At 41.2% G+C, this 17,344-nt stretch overlaps 1 protein-coding gene across 1 annotated transcript; it reads left to right on the top strand.

The window, feature by feature from the left end:
* Nucleotides 1-607: 607 nt before the first annotated feature.
* Nucleotides 608-14,938, top strand: LOC115584137 (NLR family CARD domain-containing protein 3-like). Its single transcript, XM_030421567.1, has 13 exons — nt 608-733; nt 959-1,037; nt 1,991-2,104; nt 4,089-4,201; nt 4,993-5,106; nt 5,319-5,397; nt 5,560-5,782; nt 6,983-8,786; nt 8,900-9,073; nt 10,115-10,288; nt 11,080-11,253; nt 12,803-12,849; nt 13,422-14,938. The coding sequence occupies exons 6-13, from the start codon at nt 5,395-5,397 to the stop codon at nt 13,970-13,972; spliced, it is 3,150 nt and encodes a 1,049-aa protein (XP_030277427.1). The 5' UTR covers nt 608-733; nt 959-1,037; nt 1,991-2,104; nt 4,089-4,201; nt 4,993-5,106; nt 5,319-5,394; the 3' UTR covers nt 13,973-14,938.
* Nucleotides 14,939-17,344: the final 2,406 nt, after the last annotated feature.

The following is a 17,344-nucleotide window of genomic DNA, read 5'->3' on the forward strand; positions in this document are numbered from 1 at the left end:
AAAGCAGCTCACTAGAGTTGCATTCATAATTGACTGTACTGTAGGTTTTCATCATAACACTATCTATCTATCTATCTATCTATCTATCTATCTATCTATCTGCCATGCAAGGTCAGGAGCATTTTGGGGGACCTTGTCTTGCTCAAGGATACTTTGACATGCTGTCAGGGGAGCCAGGGATTAAAACCGGCGACCTTTCAAATACTTGCTCTACCTCCTGAGCTACAGTGATGTGTTTTTTGTTTTAATTTGAATGCCCAGGATAACTTATATCTAAAACCAACCTACTACAGGCTTAAACAGCCACATCAACTAGTTATCAACAGCAGGGAGATAGGGACAGAAAGCCCCCAGACAGGTTGTGGGTTGCTAAGTTAGGTGAAACTTCATAAACTTTGTGAAAAGCTGTCTCTGACAAATTCTTAGTTATTTGATCCTTGGTGTAAATTCAGCAAACATCTACATACAATTCTTTCTTTCTTTGTGTAATAAACATTTATCCTGCTGTGGGTTAAAATTTAACACTGATGATATAAGGTCATAAAAAGAAACTGATCTTTGAGCTGCAGTTTCAGAATGGTTTATTCTGGTTTACTGACAGCATCGTGCAAAAAAAGAGGACTGATGAAGAGGAATTTTTCATCCTGAAGCAGCAGATCAACAGAAAACAGTTTTTCTACACAGACCTGATCCAGACAGCTGCAGACTGATGAAGTTCATGAGGAGGAACTGAGTAAGTGAGCTTTGAATTATCATAGTCTGTTATGTTTTCCTTTGATTTGTTTATGTGTTTGCTTCTACATAAGTGTATATACAGTTAACACAGCCCACTGCTCACAGAATTTATTTCATGAAATCAGACTGAAGGCTAATGAAGAACTTTTATGTCTGTCTGTCTCTGTGTATATGTGTGTGTGTGTGTGTGTGTGTGTGTGTGTGTGTGTGTGTGTGTGTGCAGGCGCGCGTGCGTGTGTCTGTCTGTCTGTCTGTCTGTCTGTCTTCACCAGGTGGCTGCAGGTTATCACCAACATGAAAAGGTACCACATTAACACATTAGCACATTATATTTGAAACTGTTACTCTTCATCATATTCACTCTCACTAACTCTGGTTAATGTTTTTCAAAGATTCATTATAAAATTATGGATCTATAAAACAGCTCAATTGAAGTGTGACACTGGACTTTGCTCTCAGAGAACAATTTTAACTCTCCTCTGTAAATTAATAACTGTACAAAGCAGGAGTCTCAAATTGCCCCCTGTGCAACTTGAGCCGGCCCAGCCCCCCATTTTTGTATTTTATGTGGTTTATTGTTGTACTTTGAACACTGAAGCGGCTCTCCTATGAGATGACAATACCAGCAGTGGCCCAAAGCTTATTTGAGTTTGAGACCCCTCTATTATGATAATAAAATAACCAATAAATGAAGTATGAGCAAGAGTAGTTATTACCGGTGTATTGAGGTTTGTCTGTTTGTTTGTTTGTTTGTCTGTTTGTTAGTGGTCAGCAAGGGTTCCAGCTGGTTTTTGCCAGCTTGTAAGAAGCATGGTGTGACAGCGTTCCTTATGATGTAGACAGACTGAAGAGATAGCAGAAATCATTCAGTGTGAGCAGCTTCTTCTGTTCCACCATTTTGTTTTATGTTTCAATATCTAACTCATCCAACACACTTTGAGCTGAAAACATCCTTCAAACATGAAACTGTGTAGCTCATTCAGCAGATGTTTGCTTATATTACTTCATGATCACTCATGAGATTTTATATTGCATGATTTTTTAATGGATGCCTGAGGAATGGTCCAACTCAGTTCAAACCTACTCAACTTCTTTGCGCACCTCGGTGATTGAATATTGTCAGTTCAGATCTCCTTTTCTTCAGGAGATCAACTCCATCAAACTGTTTTGATGATTTTACTGTTGACATCTACTGATTTCTCAGCTTCTGTGGCTGAAGACTAAAAATTAACTGGTCTTCCTCTCTGTGTGCTAGGATCAATCAGAGACCAGACTCCCCTGGACCTGATCCCAGCTGTGTGTCTGTCAAGAGTAGCGGGTCACATAAACTTGCCCTGAATCTTAAAGGACAAGAAGTCTCTGCTGCAAAGTGAGCTGCTGAATTAAAGATGTAACTGGTAGCCGCCCTGTTTCATGAAAGCCAAAGTCAAAATGAACCACACATTACAGTTTAATGTCATGTTAACACATAAGGCAAAACATTTTTTGGAAGTTTGATAATCGGGCTACTCTTATATATTTATGACAGGTTATGTAGTCTTGGTTGATGTAGAGTTGATATAGCAAAGACATCTCAACTTCACATTAAAGTAAGTAAGTAGTCAGAAACATTCATAAAGCATTTTGTTGCTTCATATGTGCCCAAACTACAATCACGGCAGCATGCATGAGCATAGGTAATCATCAAGAAAATTTACAGATGCAGTACAGGATCTTATGCAGTACTTTTCTTCATGTCACAAAGCTGATCCTCTGAAAAACTCATGAGAACCTCTGTCACAGTGGTCACAATCATGTGCTGTCCACTTGCGGACCAAGTATCAGTGGTGCCATGTCTGTTGAGGCTCAAATGGAGCAGCAGGATAACAACAGACAGCAGAAGTTACCTTGTCAAAAAGTCTATTTCACATTATCATTGGCATTACTTTGGTCTGTTCAAAGTAAAACATGGAAGAAGTACACTGAAAAGGTAAAGTGTTATTTTTATTGTTATTTTTATCCATGCAGTACACTAAGAGGTATTGTCCTCACTGGACATGGACTCCTTTCTCAGTGCTCTATGTTTTAAGAGGCCAGTTGAAAGTGCTACACTCGAACAACTGATGAACCTTTGTTGGAGCTGAGCCGGACCTGGAGAGAGCCACTGAAGAGGGGAATTTCTCCAAGATTGACAACACAGTCAGCGTGGCATCCAGTGGAAGTATTATCCTCTCACAGGCTCCTACTACAGAGGTGTCTGGTAGAGGTTGATCAAGTCCATAAGGAAGATCCTGAGCACCACCCGGAAACTACAGATACTTGATGAGAAGGGCCTACAGACCCTGTTATGTGAGGCAGAGGCCATTATCAACAGCCAAATAATGCTAATAGTGACAAAAATGGTGCAAGAACTGAATTTTCACCTTCATAGCAACATGTCGTGGGTTTCACTATTTGGGGTTAACAAAGACAGCAAGTCTCTGTCCACCTGAATGTGCATAAAGCTGGTTAATACCACTGAACAGTTTGATATTTTCCACTTCAGAAATGTCTCCGTCAGGCATACACTGCAGTCCTGGAAGTCAAGCTGTTCGCTGAACTGGGGCAAGAGTTTGTTCACCTCGTTAGTTAATTGAGCGTACATTCGCTATTACCCTCGATAGACGACAGAGGTTGTACTTCTACCTTTTGTCTGTCTTCCTGCTCCTCACAAAATCACACTAAATCAGGCATTCCAGTGGAAACGCAGGTCCTCTCATTCATTCTTTTCAGACTAATGCATTAAGCCGTGTTGTTGCAGAACCCATGGATTCCGGGGAAAAAAAAAAAAAAACACCCTGTTGCGGTGAAAAGTTGAAATAGTCTCAGCTTTCTGTGAAATGCAGCCTGAGGTCTGGAAACACACTGAAGAGGTCTGGACACTTTTTAAAGAGGTCTAGAGACTTGCTGCAGAGGTTAATGGACTTGCGGCACAGGTTTGGAGACCTGCTGCAGAGGTATGGGGACTAGGGGCAGAGGTCTTGAGTCTTGCTGCAAAGTTTTGGGGAGTAAGAAAAAAAGGGGGTAACACTGTTAAACCCTGATCCTGCTCCCAGGTGCTGAAGCCCAAAACCAATACACCAAATACACTATATTGTACACTAAACAATATTAAGGCTTAGCACACCGAACAATACCACTAGTTAAAAAAAACAATCATACGCTCAAGTAACACGTTAGATATGACTTGTTATTGCATCTCATTGTCATGCCTACTGGGTTGAATAAGCATTATAAACAACATGTGCCTTCACTGTTTAAATGGTGATAAAATAACTGTTCAATGAAACCAGTGAAAGTCTTGTGTGGTCAGTCTATTTCTGTGTTTCTCTCAGTTTCCAGCAGCAGAGACAAACGTCCCCTGCACCAACCTGTGTTTCCATAAAGAGCGACTGTTCTAAGGGGGTCTGATTGTATTCGAAGATGGAGACTGTTCTGATGATCCAGTGTAAGTACTTAAAATGAAACAGACGAGGTTCATTAGTAGTTACTCATTTTTCATTGGGACCAATGATGACAGAATACCTCATCTTTAACTCTTGAAGTGGTGTTGAGCGTGACTTGTAGAGGTCTAGCCACTTGCTGCAGAAGCCTGGAGATTTTATGCAGAGAAGTGGACACAACCTGCAGACTAGCAGACTGAAGACTAGCAGCAGAGGTCTAGAGGCATACTGCAAAGTTCTGGAGACTTGCTGCGGAAGTCTAGAGACTAGGTGCATAGGTCTGAGGACTAGGTGCAGAGGTCTGGACACCAGGTGTAGAAGTCTGAAAACATACTGCAGAGCTCCAGAGACTAAGTGCAGGGGTCCACAGACATGCCCTAGAAGTCTAAAGACTTGCTCCAGAGGTCTAGTGACTAGCAGCAGAGGTCTAGAAACTAGCTGCAGCGGTCTTAGAGGTATCAAAACAAGGTGTAGCACTAATGCCTAAAACCAAATACACTATTAAGCTCACCTAACAATAGACTGGTAAAAAAAAAGATGTGCCTTTGCAACATTCTTTAATGGTAATAAAGTAACTGTTTAATAAAACCATTAAAAGCACACAAGACTCGATTAGCTGATAAGCTCAGTTGGTAGAACAGGCGTCCCATGCACAGAGGCTTTGTCCTCGCTGCAGCAGCCGCGGGTTCAAGTCCCAGCCTGTGTCGTCTCTTAAGCTGTTCTATGAATAAAGCAATATAATACTTAAACAAAAAGAAAGCCTTGTGTGGTCAGTCAATGTCTGTGTTTCTCTCAGTTTCCAGCAGCAGAGACAAACGTCCCCTGCACCAAGCTGTGTTTCCATAAAGAGTGACTGTTCTAAGGGGGGTCTGATTACATTCAAAGATGGACACTGTTCTGATGAGCCAGTGTAAGTACTTGAAAAGAAACAGATAGGGGTTTCTGTTATAATCCTCAGTCATTAGATATATAACTAGTTGTCTGCCATTTTCTCTGTTGTTGGTACCTGGTTTTCTTTAGAATCAATCATGACTAAATGTTGCGGTGTTGTTAAACAATATAAACTGTAAACAGTCAACAGCACAAAACAAATGTGAGCTAATTCTCATGACTTCTCCTCAGAGTTGACCAGGAGAGCTCAGAGGTCCCCAGTGATCAGTCTGGCCAGGAGCATGAAACGCACTTGGACTCCATATTTATGGTCTGTTCATGAACAATGAATACTTTTACATCTATTCTGTTTACAATATTCTCTGTACTGCCCTTTTTATAACAGTGGATTGTTTGACTGTCCAACATGGATCTATTGTTTAGTTCCATGATTTTAGTTTGATTGTGTAATTCATATAATATTCTGTTCCAGCTGCTGGAAGAGAACATCATCACTTTTGTGAAGAGCGAGCTGAGGAACATCAAGAAGATTCTGAGTTCAGATCACTCAGAATGTCAGAGTCATAAGGATGCGGTGGTGATGGAAGGTGAGGAGGAGGAGCAGAGGAGGAGCAGCAGAGAGGCATTTCTGAAGATCACACTGCACTTCCTGAGGAGACTGAAGCAGGAGGAGCTGGCAGACTGTCTGCAGAGTAGTAAGAGAATTTTAACAGATTTAACATGATGGACAAATTAGGTGTTTATTGATGTCTCGACAGATGGAGGTGAACTTATTCATAAAGTCATTCTTTCAGGAAAAGAAATGCTGAAATACACTGACTAGCCACAATATTAAAAGCATTAAGTGAATACCTGTTACAAAGAGGTTGCAGTGTTGACCCAAATTCAAGACACAGAGTATGAGGTAGGGCAAATTAATAACATTAATGATAAAGAACTAGAGAACAGGGGTGGTGATGAAAGTGACAGGCTTGAGAGGTGCAGGGATAACAAGCAGACCATCAGGAAGGTTTGCAGATGTGTAGCAGTCCTGAGTCACTCAGAGAAAATCAGGTCAAGTTAGGTGGCAAAATATGTTTGGAGTGCGAGTCTTGTTGGGTTTGACATGCTTGAGAAGATGATGAGCAATATGAAGCAAGTGAGTGGACTGGGTGAGGTCATAGGCCAGTTGTAGACAGGTGTTCCGAATGAGTAGAGCCAGGAGCCAGGAGCAGGTTTCAGCTGGATAGCTGAAAGGGAAATAGGAACAGATCTAGGCAGGGGTGCAAAATGGAAACTAGAAACAGGTGGTTGCCAAACCACTGACTGAGAACCAGGATCAGATTTGAGCCAGACTGCTGACACAGGAACTCGGAAACTCTGACATGCATGACATCTGTGGGAGCCAGGCTTCCTCATGAGGAAGAGGAAAAGGAAGCTAGGCAACAGGGCAACAGGGCAACTGGCTGGATACTAGCAGTCTGAAGACTATCTGACTGTAGAGCAAGGTCAAGCAAAAAGGAGACCAGGGAGCTAGAGGTACGGATGTCTTGACGTAATCTAGAACCATGCTGACCTGATGGAGCTATCCTAAAAGCTAGCCAGGTCCCCCAGAAAGGAGACTAGAAGTTAGCTTGCTGGTCACATGGCTGCTGAGTCTGGGGCATCGGCTATGGCTTGGTATAAGAGAAGTCTGGATGAGCAAAATGAGGGATGTTAATATAACACTGCCACTGGGATTATGCCACCAGTTGATCCAATTCAGAGTCCTGAGTAAGAAAGATAAGAAAAATAAACTAGTTTGGTGACATAAGATTCCCAGCAGAACTTTGCAATGTAACAAGATGTTCAATGTTTTTCACTTTTCCTATAAGTAGTTTTAATATTGTGTATTTTCTTGTTTTGTGTCCATTCAGAATATCCTGCTGCAGTTTGTCAGCGGAAACTTAAATCTTACCTGCAAAAGAAGTTTCAATGTGTGTTCGAGGGGGTTGCTAAAGCAGGAAACCCCACCCTTCTGAATCAGATCTACACAGAGCTCTACATCACAGAGGGAGGGACTGCAGAGGTCAATGATGAACATGAGGTCAGACAGATTGAAACAGCATCCAGGAAACCAAACAGACCAGAAACAACAATCAGACAAGAAGACATTTTTGTACCCTTACCTGGAAGAGATGAACCAATCAGAACAGTGATGACAAAGGGAGTTGCTGGCATTGGGAAAACAGTCTTAACACAGAAATTTACTCTGGACTGGGCTGAAGACAAAGTCAACCAGAACATACAGTTTACATTTCCATTCACGTTCAGAGAGCTGAATGTGCTGAAAGAGAAAAAGTACAGCTTGGTGGAACTTGTTCATCACTTCTTTACTGAAACCAAAGAAGCAGGAATTTGCAGGTTTGAAGAGTTCCAGGTCGTGTTCATCTTTGATGGTCTGGATGAGTGTCGACTACCTCTGGACTTCCACAATACTGAGATCCTGACTGACGTTACAGAGCCCACCTCAGTGGATGTGCTGCTGACAAACCTCATTAGGGGGAAACTGCTTCCCTCTGCTCGCCTCTGGATAACTACACGACCTGCAGCAGCCAATCAGATCCCTCACGAGTGTGTTGACATGGTGACAGAGGTCAGAGGGTTCACTGACCCACAGAAGGAAGAGTACTTCAGGAAGAGATTCAGTGATGAGGAGAAGGCCAATAGAATCATCTCTCACATCAAGACATCACGAAGCCTCCACATCATGTGCCACATCCCAGTCTTCTGCTGGATCACTACAACAGTACTGGAGGATGTGTTGAAGACCGGAGAGGGAGGAGAGCTGCCCAAGACCCTGACTGAGATGTACATCCACTTCTTGGTGGTTCAGTCCAAGCAGAAGAACATCAAGTATGATGGAAAATCTGAGACTGATCCACACTGGAGTCCAGAGAGCAGGAAGATGATTGAGTCTCTGGGAAAACTGGCTTTTGAGCAGCTGCAGAAAGGCAACCTGATCTTCTATGAATCAGACCTGACAGAGTGTGACATCGATATCACAGCAGCCTCAGTGTACTCAGGAGTGTTCACACAGATCTTTAAAGAGGAGAGGGGACTTTACCAGGACAAGGTGTTCTGCTTTGTCCATCTGAGTGTTCAGGAGTTTTTGGCTGCTCTTCATGTCCACCTGACATTCATCAACGCTGGTGTGAATCTGCTGTCAGAAGAACAAACAACATCCAGAAGGCCTGAAGCAAGAAGAGACAAAGCTGCTGAAAGACAGTTCTACCAGAGTGCTGTGGACAAAGCCTTGCAGAGTCGAAATGGACACCTGGACTTGTTCCTCCGCTTCCTCTTGGGTCTTTCTCTGGAGACTAATCAGAATCTCCTTCGAGGTCTGCTGACACAGACAGGAAGTGGCTCAAAGACCAGTCGGGAAACAGTCCAGTACATTAAGATGAGGATCAGTGGGAATCCTTCTGCAGAGAAAAGCATCAATCTGTTCCACTGTCTGAATGAACTAAATGATCGTTCTCTAGTGAAGCAGATCCAACAGTCCCTGAGTTCAGGAAGTCTATCCACAGATAAAGTGTCTCCCGCTCAGTGGTCAGCTCTGGTCTTCATCTTAATGTCATCAGAAAAAGATCTGGACGTGTTTGACCTCAACAAATACTCCACTTCAGAGGAGGCTTTTCTGAGGCTTCTGCCTGTGGTCAAAGCCTCCAAAAAAGCTCTGTAAGTACAGAGATTGCAAGATGCATTTCCATAAAAACTTAAGAGGTATATTTCAAGAGGTAATTAAAACAAACTTACTACTTGTATTTTCCTTCTTACTGTATCTCAATCAGATTGAGTGTTTGTAATCTGTCAGAGACAAGCTGTGAGGCTCTGGCCTCAGTTCTCAGTTCCCAGTCCTCTAGTTTGAGAGAGCTGGACCTGAGTAACAACAACCTGCAGGATTCAGGAGTGGAGCGGCTATTTGCTGGACTGGAGAGTCTACACTGCACACTGGAAACTCTCAGGTCAGATCAAGTTAGTTTGTTATACATAAATGAAACTAAACCAAGGGTCAGGATAACCAGAATAGCAATCACACCCTGCAGAGGTAACTATCTCCCGTTACCACCGACACACATCCCCGTACCCCTGTTTAAAAGCGTCCTTGTCTCCAAAAACGGCACAACTGGGAGAAACAGCGGCCTGTAGGAAAATAAACACTGCTGCCAGAAAGGTAACTGAGTGTCTTGAGTTCCCGTACTGGGCTGGTTTAATAAGAAAATAATATGTTACTGCACTGAGCAGCAACATACTTATTTTGATTTCCTCTCCCCACATATCACAAACAATACTCTTGTCCTATAGCAAATCTGAGGGGGAAATGACTCGTAACTGTGCTCTCTGGTTGGGAGCCTTTAGAATCACAATGTTACAATGGTCATGGATTAGTATTTAATGGCGGTCAGCCATCGGCAATGGATGATGGCATTGTTCATCGGCCCAACCCTAATATAAACATACTTGAATGTGTTCTTATTCTGCCTCTAGCTATGTTTAATCAATGCTGGAAGCCCTCATATATAATCAAATTGCCTTATAACAATAATCATGAGACATAATGACACCAATATCTCTCCTGAATTATAAACATACTTGGTTATAGCCCCATCCCTTCATAAAGTACTACCCCTGGAACAGGGACTTTGTTAGTACCTTGCATTATTAAACTTCTAAAGATGATGTTGGTCCCCAAGACAATTTCTTGCTATGTAAACTCCCTTATTCAGTAGAAAGGCTATAAAATTTCCATAAGATTTTCGTAATTTAGCTTCATACACTATACAGAAAATAGTTTAACTCTTGCAGATACACAGAAGTCCTGGTAGCTCTGTTTTCTGTGGATATTTTAACCAGTGTGGAAAAAGAGAGTATACTTCATCACCAAAATGGCTGTTGCAGTTGTACTTTTGTCAAGACTCATTTTGAAATGAATAACAATAATATTTTGACACAAATGTAATTTATCTTATACTGTATTTTCTTCTTTTTGACTATTGTCTCTTTAGACTGAAAGTGTGTAACCTCTCTGAGAAAAGTCTTGAAGTTCTGTCCTCAGTGCTCGACTCCGAGTCCTGTAATCTTAGAGAGCTGGACCTGAGCAACAACAACCTGCAGGATTCAGGAGTGACGCTGCTGTGCGCTGGACTGGAGAACCAATGTTGTAAACTTGAGACTCTCAGGTCAGGTTTCATTCATCCATTCAGTGAATTTTAAAAAATTTAAAAATGTTATCTCCATGAGAATGTCTGTGCGTCCTGTAGCCATCACAAAACCTCCTCATGGCTTACTTTCAACCATACCTTATTGTGTATTATGCATCATATCATCTGAACCTAACATGAAAACACAGAAAATGTTAAGGATAACAGTGATAACAGTGATACCATAAACAACATCAGAAATTGTTCAGGTAAACAGTTAATGCTGAATTCAGTGACATTGCGAGAAAGAAGTAACAGTATCTGAAAAGCTAGGTGACTTTGTAATGTGGTGTTACATGCAAGATATGAGGAGTTTTAAAGGATACTGTTACTTATTTCTCGCAATGTACCTGAATTCGCCATTAACTGTTAACCTGAAAAATTAATGATGTTGTTTATGGTATCATTGTAATCCTTGGCTATCTTAACATGGGGGTAAACATCGCCTTGTTTGTATTATCATGTTTGGTTCAGGAGATATGACACAAAATAGCAACGGCCATATAGCCTACTGTTTTTGAATTGGCACCATATCTGAAAGTACTAGGCCCCCTAATTGTACAATTCTACCAAGTTTTGTGTGTTTATGAAAAAGTTAACAATTTTTTTGTGTCAGATTATTGATGTACATAAGTGGGTGTTTAATTGTGGCTAGAAAAAAGACAGTGTTTATGTATAGTAGCCAACAGTTTGGTAGTACTGCAGTAACCTTTCAGCCCTCACAGTACCCTCCGATGAACTGATGTGTGTCGTGTCATGTATATTTCCAGGCTGTCAGGCTGTCTGATCACAGAGGAAGGCTGTGCTTCACTGGCCTCAGCTCTGAGATCTAACCCCTCCCATCTGAGAGAGCTGGACCTGAGCTACAATCATCCAGGAGAGTCAGGAGTAAAGCTCCTGTCTGCTGGACGGGAGGGTCCACAGTGGAGACTGGACACTATCAGGTACGAAGAGGCAATCTCTAACAGTCTCTGTGTGTGTGTGTGTGTGTGTGTGTGCGTGCGTGCGTGCGTGCGCGTGCGTGCGTGTGCGAGCTAATTATCAGGATTTGGTCAAGTTAAATGATGTCTAGACTAAAGGGGGGAGAAAATTGAACTCTAATACACAACAAAATTGGATCAGTTGTATTCAAAGCACAATGAGGCAGAGCTAAAGTGGCTCAACGATCAAAAGATTATTACATAATTTTTAGCAAGAGATAGAAAATCACATCACATTGGACATGTAAACAGTGCTTGGGAAGCTACTTTGCAAGTGTAGCTTGTAAAACTACATGTAGTTCAGCCTGGCAGTAGTTTGAAGAAACTACAGTTCTACCCCTGGAGAAATGTAGTTTGTAAAACTACTGCTAAAAAAGTAGCTTTAGCAACTACTTCTACTCATTATACTCATTTAACTCAGCGTTAAATAAATCAACATATGGTGTATAAGAAACAAAATATAATAGCCGACAAAAAATTCTCATGCGAGCAGAAATATGCCTCTCAACTCAAGTTTTATTTTTTAAAGAACAAATCTGACATTTTTGGTCAACATCACAGGAACTTCAGAGGCACTAGAACTGGATGCCAGGGCAGAATTGCTTGTTGACACGACAGGTTGTCCATGGCATGCTTATGCCATATGAGCTCTGCCTTCCTTGGCACAAAGACCCACCCGCTCTGAGAAACATTTGAGTGCCGCCAGGGCAAGCCAATCAGAGGCAGTGTTTGCTTAGCATATCATAACATGTTTTCATGCCTTTTTTCATATTAAAAAAATTTTCATGTTATTGGCCAAAATTGTAGTTTGTACATTGAGTAGTTAAACTACAAAAAATGACCCAAAAAGTTTAAATACTTGACGCAGCACAAAATATGAATGTAGTTTAACTACCAGCAAATTACAGCAAATTGCAGTTAAGCTATGTAGTTCAACTAGTTTAAGTCTCCCCAACACTGCATGTAACTAACACAAGACTCCAGTCAGTAGTCATCCTTTCAAAAGAAGACTTGTTATAGTGTCTCAGAGGACAGGTAGCAGTTTCTAAACCATTTCTCAAAAGAGGAAATATGGATAAACACTTCAGGTAGGCTGAAAACAGGATTGGGTACTGTTCACATTTCAACTGATACTGGTTATGATAGCACTACCTGGAATTTGTTACTGTTACCTTTTTTTGGTACTTTACTCTCTCCCTAATAACAAAAACCATCACTTCAGTTCTAACCATTTCAATCAGTCACTTCTAGAGACAATGTGTCGTGATTCATATTGACATCACGTGAATCAGTCTATGAAGTTTGTTTTTTCAATAACATCTTGCTATACTGCATATAAATCTGTGATATAAAATAAAATTGACTCAGGAATCATAGAATGCATACTGTCATATTTCCTTGTAGACAGTATGTAGTTCACATATTACTGGTTTTATACAGAGGTATACTATACTTAGACATACTATAAAACTGTTTTAGTAAACTAAGTTGTTACCCCCCTCCTTCCTTTCAGGCTGGAGCCTCAAGGGGTCCAATGGTTGACACCAGGCCTAAGGAAGTGTAAGTATGGTTTTAATGTAATGTATTAAAACAAATTGTGACATCACTCATTCAGATCTCATATGCCATCATCCTAAACCTACACTGTACATACACTGTATCTCTGAATTTATCTAGAGTTTACCTGGAGGAGCTGGATGTGTGAACACAAATGTCTGCATTATTTGCCTTGTACTTGTACACCATGCCAGCCTCTAGTCCTCAGTCTAGGTGAACAACATGTGTGAATACAGCAGGCAATTGTCCAGATAGAATTCACAGCAAGCATGTGTGCATGTCAATGATATGTAATCTTCTGTGCTAGTCCTGGTTTTATCAGCTGTAACACAAACTCAAACACAAAGACATGCGAAAATGTGTTTAAACTGCCCATAATATTTCCCTGCACTGACTCTTGTGCTTCCATATAGCCTGTTCACACCGCTGCTGGGCACAGATCCAAGCAAATGTGGACAGACACTATCACAGACAACATCCTGATCTGATTCTCTGGATATTGTCAACAGTCCACAAGTGAAAGGGTCTACACTATGTAATAAATGCAGCTGTATTTATTCTCTTCCATCCATCAGATTCCTGTGAACTCACAGTCGACACAAACACAGTCAACAGGAAGATCAAACTGTCTGACAACAACAAGAAGGTGACACATGTAGAGGAGGATCAGTCATACCCTGATCATCCAGACAGGTTTGATGACTGGCCTCAGCTGCTGTGTACAAATGGTCTGACTGGTCGCTGTTACTGGGAGGTAGAGTGGAGAGGGGATGTTTCTATATCAGTGAGTTACAGAGGAATCAGGAGAGGAGGCAGTGATGACAGCAGGTTTGGAGAAAATTATCAGTCCTGGAATCTCAGCTGCTCGGATGGTTGCTACTATGTCTGTCACAATGACAGAGGAACATCCATCCCCCCCTCCTCCTCCTCCTCCTCCTCCTCCTCCTCTTCCTCCTCTGGTAGAGTAGCAGTGTATGTGGACTGTCTTGTTGGCACACTGTCCTTCTACAGAGTCTCCTCTGACACACTGATCCACCTCCACACCTTCAACACCACATTCACTGAACCTCTTTATCCTGGGTTTGGACTCTGGTCTGACTCCTCGGTGTCTCTGTGTTGTCTGTAGGATGGAGAGGCTGTCTGTAGGATAGAAAGGCTTCTCCTAATACAGACAGCATCTCACTGCTGATCATATAATTCAGTCTGTACAGGATCACACACAGCTGGTGATAGTACTAACAAGGCTGCATGATCATTGGCTGAAGAAAGAGAATAGCAAAGGATGCTGCAGCTTATTTTTATCCATTCAAAACCTCCCATCTCCAAAATGTCATCATGAACAGTCAGCATTTTGGAGGTTTGTTCTGTTTTTGTTTTATGTGTGGAAGTTTCCTGGTAAACAAAGACTTATTCGGCCTCTCTCCCGGTTGTCTGCTGCTCCTGCCAGGGTCACGTATCCTCCAGAGACAATCTTTACTATCAGAGTTTTTCTGGTCTTGTCGGGTAGAGCAGGTGCAACAGGCAACAATTGGGCTGCCTGCCTGAGCACAGAGGAACCAAAAACAATTATCCACCATCTTACATGTGCTTTTTTCATAAGCTTATAGGAAAAAGGCATCACGTAATGTTGTAAATACACACTTCTGGCCACTGTGTCAAACTGGGTCCAAAGCCCTGTGCACTTTCTTGAGACCAGGTGCAGATGGAACGCTACAGTGCATGAGGAAATGCAGATGGCTCTCCTGTGCTCTGCCTCCAACACCCTGACCCCTGCCTCAGACAATTGCAGTGGGTCAAATATTCACAAAACAACCTTCATTTAATGTCCCTTCCAGTAGTTTGTTCCGACCATTTTGTATCAACAAATTGCTGCACAAGCGGTGTGTTCTTTCATTGAGCGGGTTTAATATCACATAATATCAATTGTTATTTTTGATTAATCTTGAAAACTGTTATTTCCTTGCAAACTGTTGTGACTGGTGTAGTTTCTTTGATGGGTTCTCATCTTCATTGTGTCATAACTTGTGATGTGTTTTTGAGCTGGCATTAACTGTGCTGTCAATGTATGTGACTTAAAGTAATTTCTGTACATGTACAGTGTGGTCCATGTGTGAGTCACTGATCTCATGTAAAGCATTTTGGGAACAAACATGTTTTGTGTTTGAAGAACGAGAAAAATATACATGAACCTTGACTTTACTTTCAGAACATTTTTTAATTCAACACATGATACATGATATCTTCTGTTTCTGTCAATTCAATAAAGTTCAATTAGGCTATCACTCCAGTCTAATGTCTGCTCTCGGAGACAATGATGTCAATAATGTAAATATCAATCAGCCTGCAAATATGAAAGCAAAGTGAAAAAGAGGCAAGAACAACATTTGTATTTCAAATAGACTTGCAGGGCTTTACACTGTTTCCTTCAGGTCTGATATACTTATCAGAGCTGCTTCTGTTGTCACTCTGTAAGAAAAATTAAACACACAAAACTGCTCTCAGTGACGCATTAATATTTGCTAACATTACTTATTTATCATTTATTATAGTTTAGTTTCTGTCAAATGACACATTTATTTTTTCCACAGAATACACACATTTTCATGATGTGAAGCCTGTTCAAGTTCTGGCCACGTTAGCAGTTTTGCAGAAATTGCACCACAAAGCCAGGCAAACCACCCTGTCTAAGAGCTTTATTCTACATTCAGAAAGAGAAAAGCAGCTCACCATTGTTGCGTTCGTAGGTGACGATACTGTAGGTTTCATCATAACCACCCTGCAAATGACAGAGTGAGGAATGCGTGAGAGCAGTCTAACCACACAAGACAAGACAAGATAGAATCATCAGTGCACAGTTTTGAATTTACCACTCGTACAATGTTGACACTTACCAGATACTTCCTGTAATCTGGAACAGACACCAAAGCACAACTTAGTACACAATAACGGAAAACTCAGTGCAGTGGTGGTTGACTGCTCGCGTGGTTTACTTTCCATTAAAGACGCAGGTTCTGTGTATTTATTCTATGCAGGTGTTTCAGTAGCTGTGAGCATGAACTCTGTTCAACTGAAAAAATGTGAGCTGCTTCAAAGTTCGTATTAAATATTTTTATAAAAATTGTATCATCATTTATCTGGTGAACATTTTTCTAAACAATGAGTTCAAATCATTGATTCATTACCTGATGCTGGTTTGACTGGTGTTGACTGGGCAGTAGAGGACAAACCACCAGTATGATTTGGCCTACCAGCAGACCAGCCTGATGGAACAACACAAGTACATTTGAGCACACCATCTGTTCTCATACTATATGTTTTTCCTATGAGAAAAGGAGTGATAGACACAAGCGAAGGAGGTTATTTGTATCTCAGTGCAGTGGTGGTTGACCGCTCGCGTGGTTTACTTTACATTAAAGACGCAGGTTCTGTGTATTTATTCTATGCAGGTGTTTCAGTAGCTGTGAGCATGAACTCTGTTCAACTGGAAAAATGTGAGCTGCTTCAAAGTTCCTGACAAATGCAAATAACTTTTAAGATCCAAACTGAAATATGGGTATATAATGACCGTTTGTCCCATCCTAACCTAAATGAAGAACAGTGTCAGGTCAGGCATCAGTGTTCATCTAATATTTTTCTCACACACTGATGTCAACAACGTCATTGCCACCACTACTTTTACAAACCTGGTCCCCTTATGCTATACTGTATCTTAAGCATTGTTGATTTAACTTACATCTAATGATGTTGGATTCTTTGACAGCTCCCTCAGAGAGCACAACCCTTTTGCTAAATATAACTGTAGGACTAATTTCTATAAATGGTCAATTCCTTTACAAGTGTCTGAAGTATCTTTTCAGTAGTTGTTGAACTGGCTCAAACTGAGTTAATCTCAAGATGCAATGTGAAAGACGATTGTGAAAATGCAGTTTACATACAGTTAAACTATCAGGCAAAGTGTGAAAAAAGGCTTTCAGATTTTCTTCATGAAATTCCACATAACAGTTTGTGCAAATAAAAATAGATTTTGAATTAATTAGTCATAGTTCTCACCGGCTCTTTTTTGGTTACAGCAAATTGCAGAAACAAGCAAGATGATGCCCACAGTGACTCCACAACCAGCCGCCACTGCTGCAAACTTCAATAGCCAGTTTAGCCATCCTTCTGCTTTGAAACAACAGAAGCAAGTGTCAGTTTTCTCTGCACAACCTCAATGAAAAGCTGACATGTAATGCACATGAATAGAGTATTTCAGCCACCAGAACCAGTGCATAACTAATATATGAAAAGGCAATAACTACTCGTCGTTTCATCACCAGATTCTGGATTCATAGGTATCATACTGGTATCTATTTCTTGAAGGCACGAAAAACACATTGTTGTCTTATGCTGCTTAAAAACTTTACTTCAACAATGTGTGCTACCATCTGGGTGGGAACAGGAAGTCCAACTTCCCATTCACACAAGCAACTGTATATCCATCACACGCTATCAGTGTAAC

Source organism: Sparus aurata, chromosome 6 (assembly GCF_900880675.1).
Source record: "Sparus aurata chromosome 6, fSpaAur1.1, whole genome shotgun sequence".
Lineage (NCBI taxonomy): Eukaryota > Metazoa > Chordata > Actinopteri > Spariformes > Sparidae > Sparus > Sparus aurata.